At 40.3% G+C, this 20,660-nt stretch overlaps 1 protein-coding gene and 1 non-coding gene across 2 annotated transcripts; both read left to right on the top strand.

The window, feature by feature from the left end:
- Nucleotides 1-8,226: 8,226 nt before the first annotated feature.
- LOC113025712 (DEAD (Asp-Glu-Ala-Asp) box polypeptide 54) lies at nucleotides 8,227-20,253 on the top strand. The gene is made up of 20 exons (XM_026173789.2): nucleotides 8,227-8,482; nucleotides 9,386-9,512; nucleotides 9,597-9,667; nucleotides 9,756-9,944; nucleotides 10,070-10,119; nucleotides 10,210-10,251; nucleotides 10,528-10,623; nucleotides 10,713-10,834; nucleotides 11,849-11,910; nucleotides 12,238-12,369; nucleotides 12,465-12,675; nucleotides 12,776-12,907; nucleotides 13,059-13,280; nucleotides 13,392-13,465; nucleotides 15,191-15,391; nucleotides 18,669-18,817; nucleotides 18,908-19,021; nucleotides 19,111-19,221; nucleotides 19,337-19,428; nucleotides 19,584-20,253. The coding sequence occupies exons 1-20, from the start codon at nucleotides 8,366-8,368 to the stop codon at nucleotides 19,823-19,825; spliced, it is 2,556 nt and encodes an 851-aa protein (XP_026029574.1). The 5' UTR covers nucleotides 8,227-8,365; the 3' UTR covers nucleotides 19,826-20,253.
- On the top strand, nucleotides 8,639-8,710 carry trnac-gca (transfer RNA cysteine (anticodon GCA)). The gene has a single exon. It is a non-coding gene; the product is annotated as a tRNA-Cys (tRNA).
- Nucleotides 20,254-20,660: the final 407 nt, after the last annotated feature.

Below are 20,660 nucleotides of genomic sequence, written 5' to 3'. Positions count from 1 at the left end.
AGTCAGGATTAATTCCTGATTGATAATCCATTGCTCCTAATAATAGCTCTATCACAATGTGTTAAAAGCCCAGCAGCTAAATGGGATGGCACGCAGGGGTCCTGGGTTGATGTGTGTCTAAGTGTGCATGTGTGTGTCTCTCAGAGAGGGAACAATGCCAGAGGACTTGCAAACACACTTTCCCAATTGGGCAGGTTATCTGAGCTTGGTGTATCACTGCACTTGCACACTGTGGAGAAAATTCTATCTAATCAAGAATTAAAGACTAAATCCTTTCTTAGAGACTGTAATACCAGCGGATAAGGCAGGCTTTGTGGTAAGCCCTCATTCCCTCCCCACCCAAAGCTACATATGGTCTGGCCTGATAGATGGCTGCCAATGATTGCTATCATTCATATTAAGACATATTGACAGGGTCAAAACCAGATTTTGCCACATATGTTTGTATGTTTTCAACACAGATGAATGCAGATACGGAATAATTTCATTAGAGAGCATATTTAGAAATTAAATAGATAATCATATCCTGCAGTTCTTCTCTTTTGTTTTGTGTTACACTTGCGCGCACGTGCCTGTTGTTATTAGTGCAGCAGCGTGTCAGTTGTCTCACTTTTTTGTGTTTTTATCCATGAGTCATTGTTTGTGAGAGTGTGAGAGAACGACAAACAGAGCAAGGACAAAAGAAGTGAAAGCAGTGTCTTAGTGAGGTAGAAAGGTTTATGTGGACAGTTGTTGTGGGCCTAAGGAGAATATATCCATGTGGGGAGAGAATACACATTATTCAGCTAACTGTGGAAGTAATACTGCCCATGCTTGCACACATGGAAACACAGCTCAGCGTGCCACAGTTCTGATTCGTCATGGTCAGGGCTGATGAATCTGTAATGTGAAATTTTCTTCCACGTCTTACCAAAGCAAATAAAAGAGCAGTGCTTGTGAAAGTCCCCATGCTGATGTGCACATGCCGTTTTAGTCACAACCTTTTTCTTCTCTCACCATCTCACAGCTCTTATTCATTTACATTCTGCTGAGCTGCTTGAGTCTTTGAGTGATAAAGCCATGAAAAAGAGAGTGAGAGAAGGATCGACTCCAAGGGGGGAAGAGGAGGTCCAGCAGTACAATGATGAAAGTAAGTCTTTCCCAAGCCGCTTCTGATACACAATAGCTGCTTAAAATACCCTTGAAGTCCCTGCCGGTGGCTAGTTTAGAGTGACAGTGACAAGAATAGGGAAGGCTACATGGCTTTAAATTCTTGATGAAATTGCAATTAAGACACCAGAGGAAGAACTGAGCCCGAGGCTGTGCAAGCAGCAACTTAAACACACATTGTGGAGGAGATGAAACTGAAAATGCCCATTAAGTCCTAACCACAGCCTTGTGGGTTCTCTGCTGTGTTAATGAGCAGTAATCCAGTGTTTGATCACATTGCTTCACAACATGTAAGGACACTCTGGGGGAGCTTATGCAGAGCAAAATCAAAACAAAAACTTTAGAAGCTGCATGAGAAGCAGTGAGGTCTGAGGTCGTCTCAGGAACCACCAGTTTGCCTGGTTGTAGAAATACTCGCAGGTCTCTTTTACTCCCCTTTAGGGAGCGTTTTTGCACATTTGTCACATGTCTTAAGATTATTGGTTTAATGCTGGCACAAGCTGTAAGATTAACCATGGGAGCCCAGAAGGGGAAGCTGCCTTTTAGTACCCACAATACATATGTAATTGAAAGTTTGACCAAATGTACATACCTCTGCAGTTTTACACTGAAGGCAGTGAAAAGCCGGATTCTCCTTATACAGCAAAGGAGATCTCTAAGAAAAAGGCTTAGAATCAGCTCGAGGTACGTAAGCGCTTCTGCGTTTTGATTTATTGCTCTGAAACAGCTCACATCGTTCTTATGGATTTATGTGCATTTCCTCTTGAGTCCTTGCAGTTACAATGAAACATTTTCCCTGTTTCTCATGAAATAGTACTTCATGCATGTGCTGTAATGTATAAAAAGCATGCTTCCAAAAGTTGCAGAATTAAAAGGTATATCTAAATAAAAAAGTTTGCAGAGACAAAATATCAGAGGTTTGGATTTGAAAGTTGACACAGGGGCATGTTTACCACCACGTTGCATCACTTCTTCTTTTACCAACACTAAGCGTTTGAGAAGTGAGGAGGCCAATTACTGTATTTTCTAAAATGTTTTTCCCCACATTTATTCATGAGGTAAGATTTCAGCTGCTAAGAGTTCAGGGCTTCCTGTGTCAACTTCGCTGTGTCAGAATAAATCAGATGTTCTGAATGGTCAGCAGGCAGCTCAGTTTAGCAGCTAGAATCCTTAAAGACATTTTGGAATAAGCAATGACTTCATGTTCTCTAAGGCACCTTCATAGCATTCCAGACACTGGTTTACACTGTGCTCTGGTAATAAGCCAGACAATCCTTCTCCCATTTGGCTCAGTGGATGCCACATCCCCATTTCTAATTTCTTTTTAAATTTCTTGATCTGTTAGACCGCCGAACCCTTTTCCATTTTCCCTCAGTCCTTAAATGAGCAGCATTTCCGGATCTTGCTTGTATTTGTTTTTTGTATTCTTTGTCGCATGGTAACCTAATGGTTTTCAGAAGTGCTTCTGAGCAGTGAATTACACCACAGAGTCAGTCTGCTTTTCTAAATCCCCAAAACGCCAAATCCCAAATTCTCAACATCCTAAACTTTTTTTTTCTTAATTGTCACTGATTTGGCATCAGTTTCCAACCTAGACACATTTCCCAGGCCCCACTGAGAATTTTTACTAAACTCTAAAGACATTAACAGTCACCAGAACACATTCTTCACAGTGATTCACCACCGGAGGCAGATGTTAAAACACGTTTCCAGAAAATGAAATCATCAAAACTCTCAACACAATCGGAAAAGAGTTCACCACTTTGTCAAAACTCCACACTTCTCTTGCAAAATGAAACACAGCACTTAAAACCACGCTCTCTCATCTGAAAAACAACTCCTTCCACTAAAACATTCTATGTACACACAGTACTACATCACCTATTTTAAGTAGTAAATAGCAAAACTAATCATTTCTCTTACATAATGCATTGGCAATATGAGAAATACTATAAAGAAAAACCAGTGTGCAGATGCAAAAGGTAACAAAGGCACTACAAAAAAAAGTAAATTTGCCTTCTGCTCTCTGGGGGGCCTCCTCTTAACCTTCCCCTGTGTTCTTGCTGCACCATCGTCTTGCCTAACGCCTATACAAGTCAGTTGAAGTTACTTGAGGGCTGTTTCATACTCTGATGCAGGATTAAATTGTTATTCCAGTTGAGTTATCAATACAAAGTGTGCTAAATGCTTAAATGATGCAATTTGTGTTGAGAGATTTCCAAAACTGTGATTTCAAATTACATTTAAATGAGCCAGATGGAACTGTGCTCAGAGTTTAGCAGTTTGGAGTCACGTTGTTGACACACAAGCTTCATGATATTAGAAATGTCTGCAAATTTCTATTTTTTTGGGTTAAATAATGAGGAAAACTGTAAACACAGCATGAGACGTATAGTTAGTCCTATGAGCTATATCGTACACGTAAAGCATAAACGCTTATCATATCGTTTGTTCTTTGTTTTAGTTTCTTTTGTGAATAAAACAAGTAGGACACATTGAATAACCTACCTCAGTAGAGATCCTCTGTTGCTGCCATAATCTTGGCTATTTACTGTATAGTCATGTTGCAGGAGATCCAGGAAGACGGGGGGGTTGCGTTCAATCCCTGTGTGCTACATATTTGGCAACTTGTGTAGAATTGCAAGACAGCCTCAGGAGGCTGGAAAAACCCTCCCATACAATTTTCTGATGTAGCATGTAATGAAGCCTCAGTAGAGTCATTACTTTGTGTCTTGTGCATGATGGCGCTGTATGGTTTCAAGCATAAATAAAACTGTTTTGATCCGATTGTGAGATACTGCCACAAGAGAACGAAGTTTAGTGAGAGTTCTGAGAAAAGAGTGAGCGCTTCCAAGAACTGTAATGCAAACACAAGCTTAGTTTTGGGCCTTGATCCTTGCTTAAAGAGCTTTCTCTCTGGATTCCCTGAATCTTTTAATAATATTACAGTAGATGAGGACATGACTAAATTCTTTGCAATCCTACGTTCAGAAAAGTCATTCTTAAATTGGTGAACCTTTTATCTTCTCTGTCTTTTACAAAGTGGCGAGCCCATGCCCATTTTTACATCTGATAGGATCAGTTTCTCCGACACGCTTTTTTAAAAACACCTAACCTAACCTAAAGAGCTTTTTATTACGTGAATACACAGCATTCCATACTTCTGAAAACATGCTGCTAGTGACAAATTCAAAGTTAAGACATATTATTAAAAAACAGGACAAATATAAAAGTTCCATTTCAACATTTCAATGTGTCTGTGTTTTATTTTCAGTTGAATTTGATCAAATACCACAAAACTTTTCAACAGTCAAAATCACCTATTGAGAGTTGGCCTCAGAGGTTACAACATCGATCATGATGGGTTAAGTCGGGGTCCAGAGAAATCACCAGGTTAACATACTTGTAAGTCTACTTGAGCATGTGAGTGCTGCTCCTCTGAGCGTCTTATCAGCCTGTGGCACTAAGCGTGGCAGGGTCCAGTCAGTGGCCAGATATTTTGTGCATGGCTGCTCTGTCTTCTTGCCCAGGAGCTTGGGGGGGTGGGGGTGGCAGTTAAAGCCCAGGGGCCTCTCACCATCTGCTGCTCTCACTAGGGGTGGGACAATTACACTCACTGTGCAGAACATCCTCTCTGCTCGGGCTCTGAGACTTTTATCTACCTCACCAGGTTATTCACATCAGCATGATTCACTCTGCCTGTTGGCATATTGAGCAGAACGTATAAATAAGGACTACAGAGTTAAATAAATATACAACTTAAATAGACGTCCAAATGTTTCAGGCGTTCTTCATATTTTCCAAACTGCTGTACTTGACTGATTTTAAAATTATGGAATTGTAAGTTTTCTTTAAGGGCTGAAAGAGTTTGCTGTAATAATAATAATAATAATATAAAAAATGCATCTTTTTAGGTCATCACTCAGTGTAATTCTTGCATTTGACAACTTGGATAGAATTTTCTTTCATGAAACAAAAATCCAAAGCAGATATTTCCTCCCATACGGCCATTTAAAACTATCTGAGGAGCTGTTATCAGATTTCCGAGATTAATGTGCCCCTTGGATGTACAGCGTCTGGCATGAAAAATCAAACCAGTGTTTGAAGGCTTGCTGCAGGGATTTGAACGCCTGATATGCTACAGTGCATCAGTCGCAACACTAATTGGATGTTTGGACTATTTTTAAAAGGTCCACTGAACCCACGGCCAGCTTTTTGAAGAGTGCTGTGATAAATTATTGAGTCGACACAGATATGGAAGAATATTTCACTTCTACCCCCATTTAAAAGCTAAGCTTTACGAACCATAAGCTCAATAATCTCTTAATTTAAACATTCCCCTCAATCTCCAAGGCTTAGAGGCAGCATCTGCCACATACAGAAACATCTTTAGAAAAATCCAACCTGACACATGTTGACATCTGTTTCCCTAATGACTTTCATTCAGCGTTCACTCGCTCACAGACTGAATGGCAGACTAGTGTATTTGTGCACTCACTAAAACACACACTGCAGAGTTTTTAGAGGTTTTAGCTTCTATGCAAGTCTCCTACAACCAAAAATACATTTGCATTTTAAAGATCTTATGATCACACTTAGAGAAAGATGGGTTGTTCTGCAGCCACGTCCCAAATTGGAAAATTAAAACATGCTACTGTAGCTTTGTTTTTTTCCCCTCTGTAGCCCAAGATGCACATCAACAAAAACATTAAAAGCCCTGCCTGATGAATAATAAATAACCCCAGAAAAGAAACTGCCAGAGTCACATGATGTGGAGATGAAGGAGTTATTCAGGAGGGCTCTGCAAAGTAGGAAAACTGAGAGTTAAGATACTGCCAAGAGCTTTGGAGGCTGACCCGAAGGCATGCTGATGCCAAAATCCCGGTTTTATTTGAATGCTTAGTTGAAACCACCACAACTTTCCCGCTGCTGCCAGCTTCATATCTTAATCCCCCCAGGCTTTATCACTTAAATCACCCATAAGGACAAAAGCGGAATCCTATCCTGGCGACTCGCTGCACCTATTGCCTGTGTGTAAGCCCTCTCAGCTCCCTGAACAGATTTGGGTGCAGGCCACCAAAGTCAGGCTATGTCTGTGTGTGTGGAGGGGGAATATGAATGGCATTAGCTCCAGGCTGTTGCCATGGTGTTGACTTATTTACTGTACGTCAGCCCACTGACTTCAAGCAGCACAGTACATATTTTTTTTTGGCTGTCAGTGTCAGTGTTATCATCCAAAGGACACATTTCCACTGGGTGATTTAAAAAATTCAACTGTGGCTGGCTGTGAACAAGTGAAGTTTATGAGCAGGGGCACAATGTGCTCTGAGCTGGAGATACACCTACCCAACAGAAAACGCGTTGTTAGTTTTAATTCATGATATACTTATAATAAAAAGAGTTCCCTTGAGAGGGAAACAAAAAAGTAGTTCATCAAAAAGGTGTGAAAAAGCACAAGGGAGTGATTGTGAACGGACAGCACGGCTACACCATGACAGTTGGGGGGTGGGGAGGTGATATCTTGGGCAGCTGTTTTCTTGAGCAACACGACGACTTGCATTTTAATGAAACCACAAAGGACATTTTATTTTGTGCAAAAATCAATACATGGATGAGTGGATTACAAGAGACTACCAGAGGCAAATATTGCCAAAATGTCTTATGTGAAACCATTTTAGCATAAAATGAAATAAGACCACAAGACAAAAAATAAAAAAAGCTCAGATTTGATCCTAATATTTGATCCCTTCATTTATCCGGTTGTGTAAGATTTGAATTTGAATTTCAAAGATTTGTTCTGTATATCTTTGACACTGCGCATTTAAAGAGTAGAGGGAGCACTCTGTTTAGTAATACCATCAATGATAGTGTGATAACGAATGATAAAATACTTTTTTTCTGCTTAATGTGCTCATAAGGTGGCATTTAAAAGGAATAATCCTAAATTTAGCACTGCAAGTAATTAACAAGGAAACTTTGAGATTCTGTCCCCCAAGCCTGTGTTTGTGCCAGCAACTAAAACTGTTTTTTTGGAGCATATTTCAGGGTTGTATATAGGACAGTTGTGGCGTGGATGGGTAGACTTTCCCTGCCAAAATGCGCTGTGCACTCACAAAAAGTTATGCAACTGAAAGAATTTGTCTTCCACGAGTTTTTGAGTCATATAAAAACACAGTCATCAGAATGAAAGCATATTTGGGTAACGCTAGCTTTTGCATGCTTGAAGAATATTTTTTATCTCTTTAGTTGTTTCCTGGGGCTAAGCTATACCCAGCACCAAGGAAAAGAAAAAAGAAAAAAAGAACACAGCTTTGTTACTTTGATTTTTTTATCAGTCAGATAAGAGAGATTATATTTGCAAAAATGTGCAACCTTAGTGATCTTAATGTGAATTTGTCTGGATACACTGGAGCTGCAAGATACGGGAACTGTCTGTGACTGTGAATAATACATCGTAGAGATTCAAACTATGACTCAGCAATGAGACATCTGTGCCAGCTTTTATATGTATATAGAAACACTAAAACAATAGGGCAAATGGGTGAGGATGCTTCGTATCAAAAAGAAATGAAAAGCAGCGTTCCTGTTTGATTCCATTTGTACAATACACTGATTAAAATAGATGAATACATTAAGAAATGAATGTTACCCCACCACTGTGAGAGGCCAAGTGGCAAATGTTGTGCTGCTTTTAACAGAATTTAAATAGTCCGGCAAGATATATAAAAAAACATAATGTGACATCTTGGGTGCAGGCATATAAAGATTAACCCAAAGAGCTCAAAATCTGCACACCAGCATTCAGATTAATCTTTAAAAGCTTTCAGATTTTAAACTATATATCAGTGCTTTCTTTTAAAAAAATCCAATTTTACTTTTAGGGTGAGTGAACAAATTAATTCTAGAAATTTAAGAAACGTAGTCACAGACTTATTAAAAGAAACAGTCTTTAAATCCTGCATGTAAATGAAATATTGTTGTAGCTTGTAACGCGTTTCACACTCCCTGGCAGTAGGGGGCAGCGTTGAGTTTCAAGCCACGCGACTGCACTTCGAGGTAGAAGAAGAAAATGAAGCTCACACGTGTTTTCAACATGTCTGCGTGCTGTGTCTTTTGATGGGGTGTTTTGAAAACTTGATGCCATTTCGATAATTCAGAAATCTGCAGAGAAAAACAAATTTCCTGCCGCGGGCTGAAAGGACACTAAAGTGACAGGATGGCTCAGAGAAAGAAGAAGCTGACGAAGAAGAAGAGACACACAGCCAACAGAGAGCCGGAGACCGACTCTGACGGAGACTTCGAGCTGGCTGTTGAAATTAAAGACGATGATTCGGTAAGTTTTAAATGATTAAAACCTTCTTACACGTCCTCTCGAGTCTCTTAATCATCTGATCGTCGATCTGCGCGATTCATCGATGTCTAATGTCGCTGTTTTGAGCCCGCAGCTCTGTCAGCTACTCATGGTTTTGCTGAGCCAGTAGAAGGCAGAGGGGGTATAGCTCAGTGGTAGAGCATTTGACTGCAGATCAAGAGGTCTCCGGTTCAAATCCGGATGCCCCCTGAAAAAACAGTTTCTTCTCATATACTCTGAATTATTTGTTAGTACCATTGCAAAAACAGTTTGTTTCCTTCCGCTCTAGTTTTAAACTAAACTAAACCCTGAAAGTAGAATGAAAAACTAGTCTCTAGAATAAGAAAAAGGTTAAACTAATTGAAAATGTTGCCTTTAGAACTGCCCTAATTTCTCCAGATATTTTTGTCCATAATATTTGTCAGAGATGCTCTTGTGCATACATTAACTGTACCCAGTGGTTATTTAGGTACAATTTTGATGTTACCTTCAGATCCAAGTCGTCTGGCCATTCTCCTCTGGCATTAACAAGGCATTTTTACCAAGAGAACTGCCACTCACTGGATATTTCCTCGTTTTTTTGCATCATTCTCCGTAAACCCTAGAGATGGTTGTATAGTAGATCAGCAGGTTTTGAAATGGTAAAAATTTGTAAATAACAAAGTGGCATCTGTGGATATTTAGCGTTTTGCTGCACCAGAGATGTAGGTCTCCCACTCTTACATCACAGCAACAACCCTTGACCATAAGATTTTTATTAATTCATTCTCAGTATAAGGAATATTGAAATCTTTCACTGTATAACGTTTTGATCAGTTTTTTAGACGTCTTGAAGGTTTCATCTTGCTAAGAAGTAGTGCTCGTGTTTCTTTATTTGTCTCACAGCCAGGGCGGAAACTGCCGCGCTTCCCTGCAGCATCAGAGTGCTTGTCAGATGTGGAGCCAGACACCAGGGAGCTGGTCAGAGCTCAAAACAAGAAGAAAAAGAAATCTGGAGGGTTTCAGTCCATGGGTAGGTTTTCCACTATCTGCCTACTTGGATGTGTCCATTTGAGCTGAAACAAAGCTAGATGACCTGTCTGATGTCTGATTTCAGGTCTCAGTTACCCTGTTTTTAAAGGCGTCATGAAGAAGGGTTACAAAATTCCTACTCCCATCCAAAGAAAGGTTTGTTGGTGCTGCTTCGAGGTTATGTGTCATGTTACACTGTGATGTAAATATGTGACTTATTACCCTCTTCTTTTCACCACTTCAGACTGTACCTGTAATTTTGGATGGAAAAGATGTTGTAGCCATGGCTCGGACTGGCAGCGGTAAGACTGCTGCCTTCCTGATTCCCATGTTTGAGAAGCTAAAGGCCCCTCAAGCCCAAACAGGAGCCAGGGCCCTCATTCTGACCCCCACCAGAGAGTTGGCCCTACAGACCATGAAGTTCACGAAAGAGGTGAGTGGAAATTACCGTTCATGTAGGTCTTGCAGGTGAAAAGTGTGAAATAAAGCCGTTAACTACATCTTTAGGTGTGTCATTAATGTACTACCTGTTTTCCTTTCTCTATCGGGGTCTCGCAGCTGGGAAAATTCACCGGTCTCAAGACTGCTTTGATCCTTGGTGGAGACAGGTGCGTGACTACTTAGCTGTCTTGTTACTTTGTTCTTCTTGTTGCTCTTTGATGTCGTCTGTTAATGTGAATGCCTCTGCTGTTTTTCAGGATGGAAGATCAGTTTGCTGCTCTCCATGAAAACCCTGACATGTGAGTGCTTTTATATATTTATTTATTTAACCTCCCACCAACCCCCAACGTGGAGACCTAAGTTAATGAATATGATAACAAAGACATGTAGAAGTTTCAAATTGATACCATAGTTGTGTCTACTGCAAATAGGTATCAAATCCCACCGATCTTGACCTTAAGGTTAGAATTCAGAGGTCAAGTTTTTTGAAAGTCACATGATAACTTAAGAAAAAGGGTACATAGGATTTTATGGATTTTTATGCTGAAATGCTAAGCTCAGTTCTCCCCCTTCAGTATCATCGGTACCCCTGGTCGTCTTATGCACGTTGTCATGGAGATGAACCTGAAGTTGCACAGTGTGGAGTATGTGGTGTTTGACGAGGCTGACAGGTGAGAAATTGCATTTTTCATGTTTTTTTTGTTTTTTATTTATTGCTCTAATTTTCCAAATTGAATTCTGAAATGTTTTCCTGAATCAGGTTGTTCGAAATGGGCTTTGCTGAGCAGCTTCAGGAGATCATCCGCAGACTTCCAGACACTAGACAGACTCTGCTGTTTTCTGCCACCCTGCCTAAACTGTTGGTGGAGTTTGCCAGAGCTGGTAAGATTAACCGTTTCATTTCTACTCTGTTAGGTTTAATTCAGTTGAGTCCAAGTCACAATATTGAAACTCTGTGATGTAAGTAAACAGCCTAAATTATAGATAGAGACCGAGTTGATTTGTTTCATCTGAATGTAGTTGACATCTTCTGCATATTAGAGAAAATGCATAAACTGTCTTCTAATGTTTTCCCATAGCTGCTGTTTTTAACTGTCGTCTGGCCTTTCTCACCTTCATGCCCCACTTCCCTCAGTTTTTGTTAATCATGAAAAAAAAGAAAGTTAGCATCTTTTTTTTCTTGGGAAATGAAAGTTAGCAGAATCTATTGATATACACTTGTTACCTTTTCACTACAAAAATCACATTCAAAGTCATATCCATTTGAGTCCCAGTCACACAGATCTAGAGAACAGTTGGTAAACACCTGCCAACCACTGGTTGGTAGCACAAAATGTGTATTCCCTGACCAGTTGGTGGGTGCTAGAGGTTGCTGGTGTTTGCAGGGTTAAATTGGTTACATGTAGGTTGCAAACACTTGCCAATTACTCCACAAGCAGCGGTGAAACTGTGAAATGGCAACACTAACTGTGCCTTTTTCAAATGTGTTAGCCACGTTGGTGAGGCATAACTTTAACTTTGAAGGTGAATGTTTCCACTTCCAGTTTGTATCGTTCTTCAAGTTTTACTGCTGATCAGCTGGTAAGTTAGTGAGTGCTTGGAGACAAGTTGGCATTTTCTATACAAACCTCTACAGTTGTTACCTGGATCCTCACTGGAGAGGGACATGTGACCAGAGACCATAGAGAGTGAATGATATTCTTTGACTTCAGGGGATTATGGGAAATAACTGCTGACAACGAGAAGTGGGCGTAACCTGAACTGAAGATCAAGTTTTTCTGGCTTATTTTCTCATCATAAAGCATATTCATTCAACTTAGCTTCCATATTTTTTCGCATCTAAAGGCAAATGAACCTAATTATATTCACACCGGTGTATACAAACTTTTTTCTCAGGCCTGACAGAACCTGTACTGATTCGTTTGGATGTGGATTCCAAGCTCAGTGATCAGATCAAGGTAAAAAGGCAGAATTTGCTTTTGTTTTATTTACATTTTGGTTAATCTGAGAAATTAGATGGAAGGTTTTACATTATTTATTACAACCTGAGTACAGGATTATTGCATCTACTCTACATGCTAACTTATGTTAAATCAGCTACTGTGTCAGTGTCTTGGTCTTTCTACTTGTTGCTCTGTCTTCAGACACTTGCTATTCAAACATTTTGTATTCTTCTCCCAGAAATGTTGAAAGATTTAAATGTAAAGCCCAAAGCAAAAGTCCTTACAGTCACCTGATGTTTCCATGGCTTTGAGCATGTTTTAATTTCTTCTAACTTTCATCAGCTGTCATTCTTCCACCTGCGTGTGGATGACAAGCCGGCTCTGCTGCTCCACCTCCTGAGGAACGTAGTGAAGCCTCAGGAACAGACAGTGGTCTTTGCTGCCACCAAACACCATGTGGAGTACCTAAAGGAGGTAAGATAACAGTGTAGCCTAAATTTGTGAGAATGTTAAATATTGTTTTAAAAACTAGAGCTTTAGTTGACTTCTTTTTTTCCCCTGATGTCCAGCTGCTGTCGTCAGAAGGTTTAGAGTGTGCCTACATCTACAGTGCCCTTGATCAGACTGCCAGGAAGATCAACATTGGGAAATTTGTGCATCGGAAAGCCATGGTGCTTCTGGTGACTGATGTTGCTGCTCGTGGTATAGACATCCCCCTGCTGGATAATGTCATCAATTACAACTTCCCCTCCAAGGCCAAACTTTTCTTGCACAGAGTTGGTGAGCAGCTGTATGCAGAAGGAACAAAGTGATTGAGCCTCTTTAATTTGAAATGATTAGGCCAGCATTACGTGTATTTCCCCCTGTCTTTTCCCATCAGGGCGTGTGGGACGAGCGGGCCGAAGTGGCACAGCCTATAGTCTGATTTGTCCTGATGAAATGCCTTATGTCTACGACCTCCACCTCTTCCTAGGGCGACCAGTTCAGTTTGCTTCACCTGAACACACACAAGGTAGACTCCACTGCATGCCTGTCAGGTCTTAAAGTGATAGATGAACTGTTTAACTGATGTGCTACACATTTGAGGTTGCTAATAAACTTTATTTAGTGCTCTTTTTATCTGTCACTGTATTGAAATGTCTGCATTTCTTTTCGTACTCCAGATTCAGAAGGTGTGTTTGGTCGAGTCCCTCAAAGCATCTTGGATGATGAAAGTGCTCATCTGATCACGTCTCACGAAAACTCCCTGGACCTGCAAAATCTGCTCCGTGTCTCAGAGAACGCCTACAAGCAGTACCTCAAGTCGCGGCCAAACCCCTCGCCGGAGTCCATCAGGCGGGTTAAAAACACAGATGTGTCCAGCATGGGTGTCCATCCAGTACTTGGTAAGTTCAAAGGAGGATAAAGTATAAAAAGAAGAGAGAAGTTATGAAAATAATCAAAAGGAGTAGTGAGGAACTGATGGCAGTTAAGTAAGACAGTTTGATTTGTTTCAGGGTGTGGTCTGGAAAAAATGGAACTGGAGTGCCTTCAAATAGTCGATGCCATCAAGAGCTACAAATCCAAAGCGGTGAGTTTGATGCAGACTAGAGCTGGGCGATATGAGATTTTTTCATATCACGATATGTTTTTTTCATTTCAGGCGATAACGATATCTATCACGATATAAGCCAAATAACTATATTTGTAAGATTTAAATGTGCCGTTGCTCACAAGTAAAATGTGAAATAATCAGCAGCTTGTTTTTATTTAAATATTTATTTCCCATAATAAGTTCAACAGGGTAGATGTACTTAAGGAACATGAGACTTTTTCAGATAAATAAAGGCAAATATTGCAAACTACACAAAAGGCAGCCGCTAAAGCGTTTAAGTTTCAAAATAGAACAAACGAAACAGACTAAATTGTCAATTCCACTTAGAAACAAAATATTAATTCTAAAAATAAATCTTAGTTTGTTTTACAGAAGAACAGACAAAACTGACTAACTTTTGTCAGTATCAAATAAACTGAGAACTAAAAGGAAATTCTCAATCTCTCCTTGTTGTATAGCTGAGCTTTTCAAACAGTTTTAACAGTTACTTTAGTCTGACAAAAGCCGAATGACGAATTAGCGCTTCCAGTCAGAGACTGAGGCTACGTCCACACGTACACGGGTATTTTTGAAAACGGAGATTTTCCGTTTTCGTTTTAAAAAATAATCCCGTCCACACATAAAGGCAGAAATGAAGGAAAACGCTGCTATGAACATGCCAAAGCAGCAGGTGGCGCTAGATTCCTAACCGTGCAGAAATGTTGGCCAATCAGAAGTCTAGAAGCCTCGGTGGGAAAAAGTAAACAAAGCTGCGGCATAGAAGCAGAACCGAGTCGTATGTGTGGACGGACAGTAACTGTGTGTATATGTAAGCATTTAAACACTGCAGAGAGTAGAATTAACAGTAACAGTATTGTAGAAATTCATTTCACCGAAACAATAACGTGGCGCACAGTGTGACGTCAAAAAATGCGCACATCTTTGACGCTGCGTTTTCTCCGTTTTTCTCGCCCACACGTAAATGCAAAAACTGAGTTTTCAAAAATATCCACCCTGGCCGGAGTTTTTAAAAATCTTCGTTTTCAGTGACCAAAAACGCAGTTTACGTGTGGACGAAAGGTGCAAACGCATATAAAAATCTGCGTTTTCAAGAATGCCCAGGTACGTGTGGACGTAGCGCATGCACCAGTTTATTGTATTTCCAGACTTGCTTTCGGCACAATTTACAGTGCACGCTACTCTGTTTTTTGTCAGACTTGAAATAGCCGAAATACCTTCACACTACGGAACTTCTCTGGCTCTTCCGTTCGACAATCTCTCCGGCGTTGGAACCATCATCTGTTTTCTCTTCGGTAACCTTCGGTCACACTCTGTTTATTTTTGTAGTCGGCACACTCATTTCCTCCATTACCCGGGCGGTATGGTGGCTGGCTGCTTCCCAAACAAATACACATGTGCGGCTTGGCACTTGTGCTGTACGTAACAAGTCACGTGACGTGACGGTGCGGCTGTGATTGGTTCGGCTCTGCGCTACTTAATTTGGATTGGCTGTTCCTTTTTTTTTTTTTTTTTTTTTTAAGAGGACAAGAGCGACGAGGTCTATCGCAATAGTTAAATTTTTCTATCGAGAAAAAGTTACATCGCGATACATATCGTTATCGTTCTATCGCCCAGCTCTAATGCAGACACATCGCAGCGCTGCATTTTCTGGTAAAAAGTGTTCTAGTAAGCAAAAAAACATATAATTGTCTCCTGAAATAGACCATCTTCGAAATCAACTCCAGTAGTAAGACACCAGCCAGTGAGGTGATGCGGGCCAAACGCTCTAAAGACACTCGGCTAGTGGACAAATTCAGCAAGCAGAGAGAAGACCGAGCTGCAGAAAGCAGGCTGCAGCAGCCAACCAACCCCACCACTACTGCTGACTGTGACATCACCGAAAAGGATGAGAGTGATTTAAAAGTAAGCATGGGTGAAGTATTGCTTCTTTCTTTCTTCCCTGGATCTCTGTAGTTGCAGGTTTACATCAGTTTCATTAAGGATTAAGCACACATTGAACTCCAGGAAATCATAAATGAAAGTGTGGATATTACCTGTCCACAGATTCATGGTGACTAACTGCTCTTTTAACTGTTTGGTGACTTTGCTTTGTTTGGCGATTGTAGAAATGGTTTACATGAGCTTATAGCTGAGATTCAGAGGTTTCTGCAGCTCTTATATTTCTGACCTCTTGTTATAACCGATTAAATGCGATCTCCTCCCTTTTGCCCCCATTTTTGGTGGTGTGGGTGCAAATGATCAGGCATGACATTCTCAAAATAAATCAGATAAGATACTGCAAATAATTATTTCTGGATTTGTGCGATTGAAATGAATTGAAAATGTGTATGCAATGATACAGTTTTAAAGATTTGGCCTAAATAATTTTTCGAGTGAATGAGCCTAAACATGATGACCTAACCAGTGACACCGTGTCACCGGTGACACACACACACACACACACACACACACACACACACACACACACACACACACACACACACACACACACGTATGACTTTGCCGGTTTCAGCTGAAACAATTTCAGTGTTTCAAACCATGTTCCAGGATTTTTCCTTCACCATTTATGAGGTTTCAAGAAGAAGATAAACGACAGATATGAATGTTTGAAAAAGTTATAGATGAAAAGATGAAAAATACTCAAAGGATAAATTCAATTGGTTTATTGTTTTATGAATAAGTTGAAAAAGAAAAAGTTAAACAAGTAAATAAAGAAACAAGGTAAAATGAAGTAAGAACAAAACGTTAACAAGTAAATAATGAAACAAGGTAAAATGAAGTAAGAACGAAACGTTAACAAGTAAATAATGAAACAAGGTAAAATGAAGTAAGCACAAAAAGTTAAGTAAATAATGAAACAAGGTAGAGGAGAGAAAACCCCAACAATCCCCTCTGAGCACGCACTAGGCGACAGTGGGGAGGAAAAACTGCCTTTAAACGGGCAGAAACCTCCGGCAGAACCAGGCTCAGGAGGGGACAGTCAACTGCCGGGACTGGTTGGGGTGGTGAACAGAGGTGGAGCAAGACGAGGCTACACCAGGTGAGGAAGCAGTAGAGTTCCTCCTCCAGGGCCAGCGGAAGCGTTTGTTCTTCTTTTTCATGCAGTTTTCTACAAGAGCTTTTTTTTCCAGGATGAGGGTTCTCAACTCATCGATGGTTTCTTTGTTTTGTTTCTCAAGCTTCTTGCATGTTTTCTCCACCTCTTCCAACGTTGCTTGTTTTTCTTCAAGCTTTTCCCTGAGCTCTTTGGATGTTTCCTCCTGCATTATCTTGTCCTTGTGCATGTCTGCGTTTCTTTGTTGTACTTCTTTGTACATGTCTTGTAGCTCCTCATTTCTTTTGTGGATATCTTGGAGCGTACGCTGCAGGTCGTCATGTATGTTGTCTTGTTCTTGCTTTTGCGCCTGCATTTCAGTGTGTTTGCGCTTCAAGTTGTTGTATTCCAACAATATCCCCTTAGTGAGCTCTGAGTTGTTTCTCGCCATTTGCTCCATCCTTTTCTGCATGTGCGAGCATTGTTTGTCCAGTTTTTCTTTTTCCCCTTCTAGTTGCTTTTTCTCGTGAAGAAGGTCTTTGTTTTGGCGCAGAGTATCATCCACCTTCTCTTTCAGCGTTCTGTATTTTTCCTCCGTGACTTTGAGTTTGTGCTCCATGTCTCTTTGCTTTTTCTCCTGTTCTTCCTTCTGTTGGAGGATTTCTTTATTTTTTTTCACAGCTTCATCGAAGTTTGTTTGGAGCAGCCGATTCATTTGGTCCATATATTGGAGATCCCATTCTGTCTTCTCAACAGTAGCTTTGCTGTCTTTAAGCTGGTTGGACATCTCCTTTAGTTCCACGCTCTTTTGCTTGTTTTCCTTAATTAGGAAGACAATCTGCTCTCGGGCTTGTCCAAACTTGATTCCCCAACCCTCATTAATAATATTTATGTCGGGCTGGCGTTTTTGTCTTTCTTCCAGGCTTTTATATTTCACTTCCATCTGTCTACACTTCTCCTCCAGTTGAAGTTTCTCTTCTTCAATCTGTTGAATTTTATTCTGGAGATGGTAGTTTTCCTTCTTACTGTCATGTAATGCCCTTTGGACGGCTAAGAGGTCACTTGGCTGGCCACGACAGGAAGGAGAAGCGGCGTAATCTTTTTGCCTTGGTTGGTGTCTTGTTGGATACATGTTGAAGGTTGTACACGACAACTCTGAAAAGGTTTCCAAAAGTTTCTGTGGTGAACGTGTGAAGGCTGCAAACACAAATGCTGCGAGGACACGAACTAAAAAACTGCTGTGTGTCACCCCTGTTTAAGGAAAAACTTCAAAGGATCAAAGTGTAGTGACATCATAACTCCGTGAGCCAATGAGATTGTCATGTGACATTTTGGAATGGAGATATTTTTTTTTAAACCGTTTTCAAATGTAACTTAATATTTGACTGTTTCTTAACTGACCTGTTTAGCTGATTAAGAAATGAATTGAAACGAGCATCACTAACGTTATATAACAGACAACAGAAAACAACAGGGTTTTTTTCTAAGTAATAGAGGTATAATACATTTTTTAAATTTTTTTTAAATTATCCTACTTTTTATAAGAGGGAACATTATTTAAAGAATATGTATTTAATTGGAAAACTCTCTATTCATCTAAAGGCTATAACAAAAAAGGTGAGCTTCCTGCTCAAAAATGAAATGACCAAAATAAATGGAGCATTTCTCTGCAATTACAAAGTCTGTGTAAACAATCTTGGTTTCAAAATAAGGCTAATGCTTGTGAGATCTCATCACAGGTGTAAATATTACTGCAGATGTTACTATGTCAAAGTTTCACAACTGTCTTATGTTTATTTATGTAGGCAAGACCTACTTTTCACTTCTTTGCTTTGCTATAAGTTCTTGAGTGTATTAGTTTGCCAGCAGCACGAACATGTACTAGTGTCAATAATAATCGTACGGTGAATTAGAAAACCTGCTCACAAGTTGAATAAACACCCAGGATTGTTGCAGAATTTTCATTCAAAACCAATATTTGAGTCAAAATGAGAAAGTTGTTTGTGCTGTCTGATGAAGAAGAAGCAAAATAAAGTGCAGTTTTGATGTAGATGATGTTGTATACAAACTAGAAGAGGAAGATAGTAGGATCTCTGTATCATGCTTTGTCACTTTGTACCATGTAATTCTTTCTATTTCCACCAGGGGGTGTTTTCAGAGGTGGTAGGTGGTAAAAGAAGAGGTCAGCAGGAAGATGGCGAAGAGCGACCAAAGACCAAGAAAAAGAGGCAGTCAGGCAAAGATGAAGAGTATTATATCCCTTACAGACCTAAAGACTTTGACTCTGAGAGAGGGTGAGGCATTAAACTGTTGCATCTGTTTCTTTAAAAAATGTGAATGGCTTTGTGTTTTATGCTGTTTTGTCCTGTGTTATGCGTCGACAGGTTGAGTCTCGGTGGAGAGGGCAGTGCTTTTGAACAGCAGGCCTCTTCAGCTGTCCTTGATCTCATGGGAGATGAAGGCGATCGCCTTAACCAGCAGAAGAAAATGATGAAATGGTACAAATTTCCCTATGTTTGACTCAGTATCCACCAAATGGTCATTTCAAACTATAATTTAAAGTCTTTTTTCCCCCTTCTTTTTTTAGGGACCGTAAGAGGAAGCGTTTTGTGAGAGAAACGGGAAAAGAAGACCAGAAGAAGAAGATCAAAACAGACAGCGGTCAGGTTATCAGTAACAAGAAGAACAGGAAGAACTTGTATCCTTCCAACAAAAAGCTTCTCTGTGTGCTGCTCTCAATGACTCTCTTCTCTACTCCTATGACAATATTAAGCTGTACTGTGAAGATGTTGTATCACTTGACAACATGTCAGTTATGAGGAGTGGAAGAAAAAATACAAGATTGATGATACAGGATCTGGATCAGATGGAGAAACAGGCGGAGGAGGCAGGAAGCCAGCAAGAGGTAGGAAGGCATCAAAATGAATAGCACAAACATGTTAAATATAGACCATCAGCCACCATGTTTTAACTCAACTCTAAAGGTAAATACTTCAAGTCCCTCTTCCAGCCTTGCGAGCTATAACCTCCAACCTCTTTGTTGTGTCGTGCCTCTCCCAGGTCGTGGCCGTGGCCGACGAGGTCCAAACGTACAGAGCTCCGGTGACCACAAAGCACGCTCGGAGCTGAAAACAAAGGATCAGATCATGAAGCAGCGCAAGAAAAAGCAGAAGCACCAGTTCCTGCAGGGCGGGGGGATGAGGAAGCTCCGCTCCAAGAACAAAAAGTGGCTCGGAGAAGTTAAAAAGTCAGGTTTTGGAAGGGGTGGCCATAAGAAAGGCAAGCTGAGGAAGAAACTGTGAGGAGGACAGAGGGTTGATGGTGTGGAGGACATCACGAGGAACTGGGTGATAAGCGTCAGAATCATCTGAGAACATCACCAAAGATTTTCCTGGTGCTTTGTGTGACTGTAGATTAAGGAGAAAATCATTTGTGCATCTTTACACTGCAGAAATGCACGTCACTTCTTCCTTGATGGCCTGCTGAACTCTGCGTTTGCCACAGAGTGATGTTTAATTATGATCCACTAACCTGGATTTACTACTTGTAAGCATGTTGGCTGTCTAATAAAAGTGTTTTGGAGTACTGAAATATGTCTTATCAAAATGGTAAAATACAGATATTAAATATTGTGTGCTTAATTTGCAGTTAGTTTCAAAAATCGTCTCGCCCATCTTTTCTTAAAATAAGAGGTGCTCTATAAAAATGACATTAAATTCTGTAAACATGCTCTATTTGCAATTATTTATCATTACTGTTGTCCAAGTGGTCTCATTTCAAAGTTGAAAGCGAGCATCGGAACGGGCAAGAAAGGCGACTTTTAATTGACTTTGAATGTGTTGTGGTTACTGATATCAGATGGGCTGGGTTGAGAAACTGGCTTAGAATTCCTCTTGCCTTCAGCATGGCCACGCCCCTCTGACTTCTGCAATCAACAAGGCATTTTTACTCAGGGAAATGTTTATTTCGCTTTTCAGTTTGGACTGTTCTCTGTAAATTCCTGAGAAAATTTGAGAAGATCAGGAGTGTCTGAAAAACGTAAAACAGTCCATCTGTCACCAACAGCAATGCTGCCTTCAAAGTCACTTAAATCACCTTTTTTTTTTTGGCATGTGATTGGCTGATTAGATATTTGCA

This window comes from Astatotilapia calliptera, chromosome 7, assembly GCF_964374335.1.
Source record: "Astatotilapia calliptera chromosome 7, fAstCal68.1, whole genome shotgun sequence".
In the NCBI taxonomy this organism is placed as follows: domain Eukaryota; kingdom Metazoa; phylum Chordata; class Actinopteri; order Cichliformes; family Cichlidae; genus Astatotilapia; species Astatotilapia calliptera.
This window is presented reverse-complemented; position numbering and strand designations above follow the sequence as displayed.

Coding starts and splice junctions, on each gene's coding strand:
- LOC113025712 (XM_026173789.2), top strand. CDS start 8,366: ATGGCTCAGAGAAAGAAGAAGCTGACGAAGAAGAAGAGACACACAGCC. Junction 13,466..15,190: donor AGAGCTACAAATCCAAAGCG/GTGAGTTTGATG, acceptor CTCCTGAAATAG/ACCATCTTCGAAATCAACTC. Junction 19,222..19,336: donor AAGAAGAACAGGAAGAACTT/GTATCCTTCCAA, acceptor ACAACATGTCAG/TTATGAGGAGTGGAAGAAAA.